The following is a 13,306-nucleotide window of genomic DNA, read 5'->3' on the forward strand; positions in this document are numbered from 1 at the left end:
CAACCACTATCCATCCCACATCGCCCGTGATCGCACATCGCCTTAGATTTTGTCACAGGACTCACAGCTTTTTCAGGAAAGATATAGTCATACTCATAATCATAGTCCATTTCTTCAAAGCCGCCGATTTCAATGCCTTGGAAAAATTGCCCACAGCGTCCGAGATTGTCATCTTTTAGTTGAACATGTTTTTAAATTACATGGCATTCTGGCTGAGATTGTTTCTGACTGGGGCCCCCAGTTTACCTCCCACTTGCGGCAAATGTTCTGTATTGCCTTAGAAGCCAAAGCCTGTTTAAGCTCCGGTTACCACCCCCAAACTAACGGGCAGACAGAACGCCAAGAACTCGAGACTACCTTTCGTTGTGTCACTGGCTAGAGACATTCCACTCAGCGCTATCTCCCACTAACTGGCTCCCCGCTTCACGGGGAAAGGCAAAAAGCCCCCAAACAAACCAAACCCCCCCCCAAAAAACAAAAAACAAAATGGTGGTGGCTAACCAACCGGACATAGTAGTGGTAGACAAGCAGAAGAAGACCGCTGTAAAGACAGACATAGTGATCCAAAATGAAAGCAACATAGAAGAAAGAACAAGAAGCTGAAGAAGTGTCAAACTCGAGAAGACATGGAGGGTCAGAGTAACAGTGGTCCCAGTGATAATCGGAGCACTAGGTGCAGTGACTCCCAAGCTTGGTGAGTGGCTCCAGCAGATCCCAGGAAAAACATCTGAGATTGCTGGGTAAAAGAGTGTCGTTTTAGAAACAGCTAAGATACTGCACAATACCCTCAAGCTCCTAGGCCTCCGGTAGAGGTCCTAAGCTTGAAGGATATTCCGCCTCCAGGAGCGAGAGGTGAATTGTTATAGTTTGATTAGATTATTTTGCATAGGGGAATTGCAGTAAATGTAGTAGTAAATAAAGTAATTTTTTTTAATTTACTGAAAATAAGTATGTCATCATTTTCAAAATTCATTGTAGTGTGCATTTCCTTGGCAATGCAAGAAATATTTTCTAAAGATCTCTTTCCACCTAAGTGCCACCTAAGGTGAGAGCCTTATATTTTCTTATGAACTGTAAATTATAGGTTTTATATAACCAGTGACTGGCATGTATTTCCAAAGAAATGCAGGTAGATTAAGAATAGTCTTCCGATTTTCAAAGCAACAGTTTTTAAAAATTAACCTTATTTATAAAATGTGTAATATTGCTAAGAGCTTCACAATACCTGATGTAGCACAGTTATTAGGAAATTTCTATTATGCCCATCCCACATTGCTGTCCATGCCCTGATGAGTGGTGTGCATAATGAAAAAGTGACGTAAGTGGTTGACATAGGCTTCTATATAAAATGAAGGAGCCATGAATACAAATAAGAAAAAATGAGGCAGTTATGGGGGGCTTTCTTGTCAGATATTTGCTTATGTTTATCTGTCTGTTAATGATTTTGTTGTCTTCCTTTCTGGAGTCTTCCTTTCCACCTTCATCCTGTAAATTGCAAAAGAAATTTATTCTCAATGGCATACACAGGCCTGGAGATGTAATTCTGGGAGGATTATTTGAAGTCCATTACAGTTCTGTATTCCCTGAGCGGACGTTCACCTCAGAGCCAGATCAGCCTAACTGCCATGGGTAAGTCTCATCCGTGTAGCTGACAAAACTATTCTCACATAAATATTATTATTATTTTGTAATATTAATAATAATAATTATTATTATTATTGTGATAATAATAATGACGATGACAACGATAATAATAATAATAATAAAAATAATAATAATAAAAATAATAATAATAATAATGATAGTTTAGTTGCTCTTTTTCATTATTTGTGCTTTTCAGCATTGACACCAACGGATTCAGACATGCCATGACCATGGCCTTTGCTATTGATGAGATTAACAAGAATTCAAAGCTACTTTCTAATGTGACTCTGGGATACAGCCTTTATGACAATTGTGCTACACTTGAGATTGGGTTCAGTGCAGCATTGTCATTAGCCAGCGGTCAAGAGGAGCAATTTTGGCTTCTGGAGAACTGTTCAGGGACCCCTTCAGTTGTGGGGATTGTGGGTGATCCTCTCTCCACATTTTCTATTGCTGCCTCAAGTGTTCTTGGTTTATTCAAGCTTCCTATTGTGAGTTTCCCAATTCTACTCCAATTGTGCTTCTGATATACTGCATTTTAATTGATCTACATTGTTAAATAAAATTATCTGAATGTTCCTTGCAATTTGCACAATTGGATTTTATAATATATGCTTCTTGACAGGTGAGTTATTTTGCCACTTGCTCCTGTCTGAGTGATCGACAGAGGTTTCCATCCTTCTTTAGAACAATCCCAAGTGATGCTTTCCAGGTAGAAAGTTGCACAATAAGAATTAAGTTTTTATCTGAGGTTAATTACTGACAGAAAACTTAGACATGAGCCAAACCAGTCAAAGAAATACTTTTTGCAAAATTTTGCATATTTGCTTTGAACATTTTTAATTAAAATACAATGTATTTAGGTAAAAAGTGTTATCATGAGAAGTTAACTTATATTTTATCTTATTTTTTAAACTTTCATTAAATTAACTTTTTGATATTAGACATGAACAAGCAAATTTTCACTAAAAGAATATTTACACATGTACACTAACAACTTCAATCTCTTTTCATGTAGGTCCGTGCTATGATTCAGATTCTAAAACACTTTGGCTGGACATGGGTAGGTCTGCTAGTCAGTGATGATGATTATGGACTCCATTCTTCCAGATCCTTCAAGTCTGACTTTCTTCAATTAAGTGGAGGTTGTTTGGCCTACTCAGAGATTTTACCTTGGGAAGATCATCCAAATGAATATAAGAAAATTGTGGATCTGATGGCCAGATCCACAGCTCGTGTTGTCATTGTGTTTGCACATCAGATACACCTGATTCATCTCATGACAGAGGTTAGGGAAAATATCATAAAACACACTGCAGGTAATGTATAACAAGAGAGTAAAAACAACTGCAATGCAATCTACAGGTGGTGAAACAAAATGTGACAGGCTTGCAGTGGATTGCCAGTGAAGCTTGGACAGTAGTTGGTGGACTCCATACCCCTGAATTTATGCCATTCCTTGGTGGAACACTAGGCATTGCCATCCGACGAGGAGAAATACCAGGCTTTAGAGACTACTTGTTAAAAATTAATCCTGCAGAACAGAACAGTGCAAACAACATGGTGAGTGGGTAGCTTAATAAACTTCAAGTCAAAATTTTGTTTATTTTTGTTGACCTGTTTTTGTTTCTCTGGTTGTTATGTATTTTAGGTGAAGCAGTTTTGGGAAGATACATTTCACTGCAGATTTTCAGCAAACTGGTTGGAAGATGGTGGGACACTTTGCACTGGAGAAGAAGAGCTTAGGAATGCTGAGACTGAACTTTTGGATGTGACTGAACTCAGGCCCGAGTATAATGTTTATAAAGCTGTGTATGCTCTTGCACATGCCCTTGATGACATGCTGCACTGTGTTCCAGGGAGAGGACCTTTTACTGGGCACAGCTGTGCCACTTTGCAAAAATTAGAGCCATGGCAGGTTTGATGTCATTTTATACTCCAGTCGTTCATATTTTACAAAAAATTTATGGAAGAAAGATAATTGTGTAGCAACTAATAATATAGTTTCATGTCTCACCGCTTTAAAGAGACAATAACATGAAGTTTTGTTATTAATTACTGTATGATTGCACATTGATGAACTAAGTAATAGACTTAATTCCAGGTTGCTCCAATAATTGGTGTATAAAAGAAGAAAAAAGTTCATAAGCCTTTATCTATCACTTTTATAGCTGATGTATTACTTGGAAAAAGTCAACTTCACAACTCCATTTGGTGATCAAGTATTTTTTGACGAGAATGGTGATGCCTTACCTATCTATGATATCATGAACTGGCTGTGGCTCCCTGATGGAAGCACTAAAGTTCAGAATGTGGGTGAGGTTAAGATGTCAGTTTTCAAAGGTGAAGAAGTCACACTTGATGAAAACAAAATCTTCTGGAACTTTAAATCAAAAGAGGTAATTTCTCCTATTCATAGAATTTGCTTTTAAATTAAAGGATAGTAGAGTACACAATACATGTATAACTGGTGTTGAATAACTTTAAAAAAAAAATTTTCCCCTTAAGCCACCTACATCAGTTTGCAGTAAAAGCTGCCCTCCAGGAACACATATAGCAAGGAAGCGGGGAAAGCCTGTGTGTTGCTATGACTGCATCCCTTGCTCTGAGGGAAAGATCAGCAATAACACTGGTTTGTATCATTTGACATTATAATGCATGAGATGTGCGATGTTTCTTTCTGTTTAGCAGTGTCCTATGGTGGCTTTTATTAACACAGAGCCAAAATTATTGTGACAGTGGTTTCCTTTTTTTTTTTTTTTTTTTTTTTTTTTTTTTGCCTGTCCCGTTTGGCTCTTTTGCCATCAGAATTATTGTCTAAAGGCGAAGAAAGATGCCCAACGGTTTTTCTTTACCAAATTGACCATCCCAGCTTTGCCGTAATGGTCCATTTGATTCACCTTTTATTCTTTATTTTATTTTCACTTGCTGAATACGGGACAGATTTGACTGGGGGAAAGAAAAGGGAGAAAGAAAGAGGGAAAGAAAGACAGTTGAGAAGAGGGACGGGGGAGAAGGGCCAAAAACAAAAACCAACAGAATAAGCAGAAGAAAAAAAATAAATAAATAAAAAAATAAATACATATATCGATCACCTGGATCACCTGTTGAGAAAGAAAAAAGAAAACAAGCAGAAGAAAACGAGAGTAATACAATAAACCACATCACAATGATATATGGGAATATGACAGTAACTACTAAATATTAAACATTATTGTGCAGCACGTAAGATCGACAGCACAGTGTGCATTGAGGTAGGAGCCAAAAAGGGTGTAGTTTGTGTGTGTGATCACCCGTGTGTACACCTGTGAGCATGGACGCGCTTGTTTTCTTAAAAGGTTCCCTCATGTAATGATCTGCTAGAGGGTGTGGGGGGCCACTGCCCCGTCCTCCAGGGCATGAAGCAGGTATGGAGGAGATCAAAACTCCAGACATCCAGAGGCCCCCAGAACACAAGAGACCAAGGAAGACCAACAGAGGGGCAGCCGCGCCACTGTCCCAGAAAGAGCCGAGGAGAGTCCCAGATGAGGGGTCACCCAGCAGCCACGGAGCAGAAGCCAGGGGGGGCTGCAGTGACGTGCCCGTGAGCTCCGCCGGCAGCCAGCTGTGCCTGAGTGACCGAGCCCCAGGCCGAGAGGCCGGGGGCACCCCACCTCCGAGGTGGCCCAAGCGAGCCCCAGGCTCCAGGCCCCGATAAGCAGCCGCCAAGGAGTGAGCCGGTGTGTACCCGGACGCCCACCCCCGGACACAAAGAACCACCAACGCACCGATGTCTGAGGGAGTCCGCCCCCGGCAGGGGAAGTGGTGGGGGGAGATAGGCCTCCAAACCTTGGAGGGCCTGAGCTGTCCTCAGAGAGGTGGCATCTGATACCCAACCTGACATATAGACACAGACATACAGGCACACACAGATACAAACATCCATTCCCACCCTCATGCTCTCATATGCACTTACTCCACACTCAACCAACGTGGAGACAGACATAAAGAGACGCTGTACACACAATCACACTCCCCAAGCGTACTCTACGAACCGGGTCTAGGTACCCTTGCCCCTGGAGGGGGGAACTGCACCCAGACCCAGGTTGTGTTACCCTTTTCCCTGCGGTGGGGAGAAGCAGACCGCCCCGACTCCGCAGCAGCAGGGAGGCCCCACATTCCGGATCCCAGTCGGACGGCCAACTCCTCCTCCTAGCCCCCCTGCTCCAGCAGGAAGCAGAGAACGAGGGTGAGAGAAGACTCCTAACCTCCCTCCACCCGCTCATTGTAGTGTTGATGTATGTGTGTTCTAAGGTGCATTTAAAACCCAGGAGGGCATGGAGCTACCTGCCAGAGAGCAGCAGGTAAGCGCATAGTCCCTCCTGCTAGCCCTCAATGTCTACGTGTATTTAAAATTGAGAGGTGGGCAACGACGCCGGGGGTGAGGTGTACACCCTGATGGTAATTGGGATTCCGTGTAGCGTGCCCACCCCCAAGATCCTATATGTATGTGTAATGAGAGTGTGAGTAATGTGAATGTCTAAGTTGCGGGATAAAATTGAGGCAGAGGCAGCCAGAAGGGGACAGAGGGGGGGGGGGGGTTACCTCCTCTGCACCCTGGTGACACACCCCTACTCCAAGGCCCTGCATGTGTGGGTGGTTGTGGTGGAGCGGGAAGAGGGAGGCAGCTGGAGATGGGGAGGGAAGGAAGGGAGGGGCAAGTGACCCCTCCCTGGGGCCAGCTCCCCCGCTGACCCCAGTAGGCACCCCCATACTCCGCGACCCGCCAGGGAAGGGGGGCCCAGGCCCATCCGAACCGGGGACCAGTGCAGCGGCGCCGCCCGGCCCCACAGAGCCCGGGGCAGTCCACCCAACCCCACAACAGAGAAAACTACACCCACCCCATCATCCACTCATCTTCCAGACTACATAAGACAATAGACGCCCAGGCTGAGATCTTCCTCCACCTCTCCTGTATCTCCCCCTTTTGCAGAGAGAGTTCCTGAGAGAGGAAAGCTCCTGCAAGATGTGACAACCCCCCCCCCACCAGTTGAAGAGCCCCCCAGGTGGCTCGGCGCACCGGCGGCACCCTGCGCCAGTGGCGGGCCCCCATATACCCACCGGCCCACAACCCCGGCAACACACCAACCAGGACCCAGGCCCCCGAGGCCCGGCCAGGGCCCCAGGCCAGAGCCGGAGCGCCCCCAGAACCTCACGCCCGTCCCGGACCCACCCAGGGGCAGCCAGGCTACCAGGTCAGTAACCCCCGTCCGTCAGCACAGACCCTCCCCTAGCCCCGCTGCACGTAGCCACGAGGAAGCCGTCACCTAAGAGCCAACAGAGCCCCTAATTGGCCATGACCGCTACCCCGGGTTGAGCCCCCAAGGAAGATGCTCCCGGGGAACCGCCTGACGCCCTAAGCCCGACCCTACCCCCACACCAATCACAACAGTGAAGGCGAGACCAAAATATGACCCCCCACCCCCACTAGGTGATGGAGGTGATCAAAGGAGTCCAGAGCAATTGATCTGATGTGGTGGCAGAGGCTGTATCAAGACTAATGTAATCTAATAGATAATTTCTATATTGGTTAGAATTAAGATTGTTTTTATTTTTCCAGTTCATGAGGACTGTTTTCTTGGCTATGCATAGGGCAGTGAAAACCATATGGGCTATATTCTTTTCTGAAGTGACATTATCTAAGCTGCCCAACAAACACACTAAGGGGGAAGTTGGAATGTTACATTTCAGACACTTTGATAAGTCTTCACATATCTCGCGCCAAAACTTCTGAACTGGTGGACAGAACCAAAGAGCGTGGATATAATTGTCCGGTGAATTGGTTTGGCAGTGTGAGCAGTTGTTGGTAGATGCAAAGCCCATCTTGAACATCCGATGACCTGTATAGTGCACTCTATGTAGTATTTTGTATTGAATTAATTGAAGACTGGGATTTCTGATTAGATGAAAGGTTTTTAAGCAAATCTGAGACCAGAAGTTTTGGTCTAAGTTAACTGATAAATCCGCTTCCCATTTTGCAATAGGAAGTGATATTGATTCATCTGTTTTAGAAAGCATTCTGTACATTTTGGATAGTAATTTGGGGGTTTTAAGAGTAAAAAATTGAACCACACTTGGTGGTGTTTGTAGTTCAACTTGACCCAGTTTAAATTTCTTTTTTATTATGGATTTAATTTGTTGATATTCTAAAAATCTTTTCTTGTTGATCCCATATTGTGTAACTAGTCTGTCAAATGAAATAAATTCTGTTCCTTCTAGTATATGTTCTACATATTTGATTCCTTTACCATTCCAATCTGAAAAGTTTATCATATTATTGTTTTGTAATATGTCAGGGTTGTTCCAGATAGGTGTACGTTTGCATGGGATTAATGAAGACTCCGTCAATTTTAGAAACTCCCACCATGCTGTCAGAGAAGAGCTGATGTTGATGCTTTTGAAGCATTCATGTCGTTGGATGTTTGAGCTGATAAATGGTAGATCTGAAATCTCTAGATTATTGCAAAGTGCTTGTTCTACATCTAGCCAAGGTTCATCTAAGAGGGTATGTTTTAGCCATCCTGAGATAAACTGAAGCCTGTTGGCTAAGAAGTAGTGCTGAAAGTTCGGTAGTTCTAATCCTCCTTTATCCTTGGTTTTTTGTAGTGTTTTTAAGCTTATACGTGGGGGCTTATTTTTCCAAAGGAATTTGGACATATATGAATCTAGAGATCTGAACCAATCTTGCGGCGGTTTAGTTGGGATCATTGAGAATAAATAATTTATTTTTGGTAATACCATCATTTTTATAGCAGCAACCCTTCCCATGAGTGATATGGGTAGACATTTCCATCTAGCCAGATCACCTTCTACTTTCTTTAAAAGTGGGGTATGGTTTAATTTAGTTAGATCTGCAAGCTTGGGAGAAACATTAATACCTAAATATTTTATATTTCCCGATTGCAGTGGAGTAGAAGAGGAATTATGGAAGCAGCAATTAATAGGAAGGACTGTAGATTTTGACCAGTTAATTGAGTAATCTGATATTCTTGCAAAAGAGTTTATCAATTCAATCACCCCAGAGATATTGGTTTGTGAATTTTGGAGAAAGAGTAACACATCATCAGCATAAAGGCTGATTTTATGTTCTACGTTCTTGCATTTTATGCCCTTAATTGCTGAATTCTGTCTAATTGCTGCTGCTAGTGGTTCGATAAAAATTGCAAACAGTGAAGGGGAGAGTGGGCATCCCTGCCTGGTGCCCCTCAGGAGACATAAGCTGGAGGATGTCTGGTCATTTGTTCTGACACAAGCTGTTGGGGAATTATATAATATTTTTAACCAGTTGATGAAAGAAGATCCAAAACCAAATTTGTGTAAAGTTGCAAATAGAAATTTCCAGTTAACTCTGTCAAACGCTTTTTCTGCATCTAAGGAAAATATTGTAGTTTCAAGGTTTTTACTGTATGAGTAGTCTATCAAATTAAGTAATCTACGTGTATTTGTTGATGAGTGCCTACCTTTTATGAAACCAGTTTGGTCAGGATGAATTAAGAGGGGGGTTATTTTCTCTAGTCTCTTCGAGAGAGCTTTGCAGATTATTTTGAGGTCTACATTAATAAGGGATATTGGACGATAGCTTGAGGGATATACAGGGTCTTTGCCTGGTTTTAGCAGGAGATTAATGTTTGCAGAATTCATATTTGATGGAAGTCTGCCCTTTTCTTTGATTTCTAACAACGTTCTGTAAAAAACTGGTGCTAGAATCGTCCAGAATTCTTTGTAGAATTCTGCAGGAAAGCCGTCTGGACCTGGAGCCTTATTATTGGACATATTTATCAGGGCTTCCTGGAGTTCACCTGATGTCAGTGGCGAATCCAGTGCCATTGCTTGAGAGTCTAATAATTTTGGGAGAGTTATGTTGTCTAAAAATTGATCAATTTCCTTTTTAGATGGGTTTATTTGTGTTGAATACAACGTTTTATAGAAATCCCTGAAAATGTTGTTTATTTGTTTCGGTTCATATATTGTGTTCCCAGATGAATCTTGAACAGCACATATAGTTGTTTTTTCTTTATTTATTTTTAACTGGTTTGCTAGAAATTTACCGGATTTATTACTATGTTCATAATTTTGTAAGTGTAGTCTTTGTACTAAGAATTTTGTTTTTCTATCAATTATCTCATTTAATTCTAGTTTTGTTTTGCGTATTTTGTTCAATGTTTCCTGATCTTGGTGGGACGTGTAGGCTTCTTCTAGTGATTTGATGTTTTTTTCTAATTCCTGAATATTTTTGTTTTCTTTTTTCTTTTTATGTGATGAGAAAGAAATTATTTTACCTCTCATCACAGCTTTCCCTGCTTCCCATAAAACAGAAGCTGATGTTCCGGGAGTGTCATTAAAGTCTAAATATGAAGTCCACTCTTTTTTAAAATATTTAATAAAGTCTTCATCTTTAAGCAGTGATGTATTAAATCTCCAGTTTTTACTTGGCATAGTATTATTCTTGTGCATTAGTGTTAAAGATACAGGAGCATGATCGCTGACAACTATAGGGTGAATCTCAGTGTCTGAAACGTCACTCAGCAGTGAGCTGCTGACCAAAAAATAATCTAGACGAGAGTAGGAGTGATAAACATGTGAAAAAAAAGTATATTCCTTACTGGTGGGGTGAAGGGAGCGCCATGCATCGCAAAGACCAAAGTCGCTCATATACTGTTTGATTATATTTGTGGACTGCCAATTACGCTGAGTTCCTGCTGTATTGAGCCTATCCATTTCTTCATTCAGTCCAAGGTTGAGGTCGCCTCCAAGCACAAGTGTGGCATCTAAGTGTTCAGAGAGTGCACTGAAAAAACCGTGAAAGAATGAACAGTGGTTTCCAGTTACACATCAATGAAAATATTACTAGATGAAAATACTGACTGTCCATTTCATTTTACAAGACATTCATAATAGGACAAAACAGTGTGAAACCAACTGAAGAAATCTATCTCAATTCTTCCCATGTTTTTTAGACTCCTTAGAGTGCACCAGTTGTCCAGAGGACTTCTGGTCAAGCCACCAGAGAGATCACTGTGTTCTTAAGAGAACAGAGTTCCTCTCCTACCATGAGCCCCTGGGAATCTGCTTGACAACCACCTCACTGCTGGGCACATTTATCTGTACTGTTGTTCTAGGAATTTTCACATATCATCGCAGCACACCTGTGGTGCGTGCAAACAATTCAGAATTGAGCTTTCTGCTTTTAGTGTCACTTAAGCTGTGTTTCCTGTGTTCACTGTTATTCATCGGAAGACCCAGACTTTGGACATGCCAACTGAGACATGCAGCATTTGGGATCAGTTTTGTGCTTTGTGTCTCATGTATCCTGGTGAAAACTATGGTTGTTGTGGCTGTGTTCAAAGCCTCCAAGCCAGGAGGCGGAACCAATCTTAAGTGGTTTGGTGCTGTACAGCAGAGAGGGACAGTTCTGGTTCTTACTTCAATTCAAGCTGCAATCTGCACTGCCTGGCTTGTCTCTTCCTCTCCAACTCCACATAAAAACACCCAATACTACAATGACAAAGTGGTGTATGAGTGTGCTGTTGGGTCTACAATTGGCTTTGCAGTGTTACTGGGTTACATTGGTGTGCTGGCTTTCCTTAGCTTTCTGCTAGCATTTCTAGCCAGGAATCTTCCAGATAATTTCAATGAGGCCAAATTCATCACATTTAGCATGCTGATCTTCTGTGCCGTGTGGGCGGCCTTTATCCCTGCTTATGTAAATTCTCCTGGCAAATATGCAGATGCAGTGGAGGTATTTGCCATCTTGGCCTCAAGTTTTGGGCTATTGGTGGCACTGTTTGGACCCAAATGTTACATAATTCTGCTTAAACCAGAGAGAAACACAAAGAAGGCAATCATGGGTCGAGAGGCCACCAAGCCATAAAACCAACATCTGTAGGATAATGACCAAAAATATATTCATATTAATGCAGCCATAATTTGTCCTTTAAATGTTACATTAGTATTGTTTTCATCAGATTTGCTTTTGTTGCACACAATACATTTAGAAGAACATATAATATTCAATTCCTTATTTGTTTGTTATTCTCTTTGGGTGTCATCACAGTCTCAAAGTCCTTACAGAAGCTCTTCCATAGTCCAACATGTTGCCAAAAAAAATTAAAACTAAAAATTCCCTTTATTTGTACTATAACAAGTACCCATGCATATCTCCCACATCATTGAAAACATCTCTGTATATCTCTCAGTGCACAACATTATTGGCGCTGTGTGTCAATTTTGGCTGCTCCTTAGCTTGTTATGTAAACATCTACCATCTTCGTGGTCAGAATTCTTCTAATGAATTCCACCCATGATTCTTTAAGTGCAGTGACCTCTTCTTTAATGTCTCTAATGGTATTATAATAGTTAACTAGTTGAATACTTCACAGCTTTTATCAAGCCCACTTATTATGGTCTACATCAATATATATCGATATAGATGACAGTATAGGCTTTTCAAAGAAGAGAACCTATTGTCACACAATTCACATATGCTTTGATTTTAGAAAAAGATGACTATATCAAAACGTGACTCATTTTCACCATTTTAAATGTAAATTTTCAGCAATGAAAAATGTTAATATTAAATGAGGACATCTCAACTTGAATGATTCCATTGTCACAAGAATGGCATTTACTTAGAATAACCCCTTTCTTTCTTAAGATATGGTTAGTCAGAGCACTCAGAGAGCACAACTCTCCGTGAAGGCCAAGGTCTATACTAAAACTTTGTTTTATGTTGTTTTTATTTTGCTGGTGTCTGACCTTTGACCTATGATTTGACTCATTACATATTAAATAGTTTAATTTCTTTACCACAGAACTGGTTTGTTGGTATATTTGGCTTGTATATTGATATTTTAAGTTATATTCATGCAGTGGGTAATTTTGCAAAACATTGTGGCATTATTGTGATGCAGTGGGTGTTGTATTTAAAAAAGTGTGTTGTAAAGTTTTTTTTTTATCTGTGAAAAAATTTTCAAGAAACTCATTATTGTTTTCTTGAAAGTTTTTTCAAGGTCAATTCTATCCTCGGGCTCTAACATTGAAGAGTGAAGTCATGTCCCCCAATGCCTAGTATATCATTGTTAAGTTTGAAAATGTCCCTAAAAACTGACTGACAGACAAACAAATGGAACCAGTTACATATCCCTTCCTGATAATTAAACCAAATATCGATCTGTCTAATGATAAAGGAAAATGGGCTGGTTCTTATAGTTCTAATAGTGCTTTCCTACTCTGAGCACTCAAAGCTCAGAGTGGTACAGAGACACAACATGCCTCTTCCATCTAAAGTTCACATTCATACTCATTCATACTCCGGTGGATGCATCGGGGAGGAACTTGGGGTTAGTATCTTCCCCAAGGATATTTTGCAAGCACACTAAAACAGACAGGGATCAAATCAACCTTCCGATAAGTAGGTGATCTGCTCTACCTCCTGAGTGACATGCTCACCTAAAACAAATACCCGATAGTCAAATAGTCAAATATAGTGATAGCACAAGTACATATATGTAGGTTTATTCATACAAATAGGATATACTCAAACAAAAGACCCTGCTAGGCTATTTGTCATTAAACACATCAAAAATGTATTTGAATATTAAGCAAGATTTACATTCATTTTCCA

General features: G+C 41.2%; 1 protein-coding gene across 1 annotated transcript; it reads left to right on the forward strand.

Moving 5' to 3' along the window:
* Positions 1-871: 871 nt before the first annotated feature.
* On the forward strand, positions 872-11,596 carry LOC146503440 (extracellular calcium-sensing receptor-like). Its single transcript, XM_085130593.1, has 9 exons — positions 872-1,629; positions 1,841-2,135; positions 2,270-2,356; positions 2,663-2,932; positions 3,010-3,207; positions 3,296-3,562; positions 3,816-4,043; positions 4,153-4,276; positions 10,668-11,596. Exons 1-9 carry the CDS (start codon positions 1,391-1,393, stop codon positions 11,552-11,554), a joined length of 2,595 nt encoding a protein of 864 aa, XP_084986719.1. The 5' UTR covers positions 872-1,390; the 3' UTR covers positions 11,555-11,596.
* The last annotated feature ends 1,710 nt before the right edge of the window (positions 11,597-13,306 follow it).

The sequence above is a fragment of the Neolamprologus multifasciatus genome, chromosome 14 (genome assembly GCF_963576455.1).
Source record: "Neolamprologus multifasciatus chromosome 14, fNeoMul1.2, whole genome shotgun sequence".
Classification (NCBI taxonomy): domain Eukaryota; kingdom Metazoa; phylum Chordata; class Actinopteri; order Cichliformes; family Cichlidae; genus Neolamprologus; species Neolamprologus multifasciatus.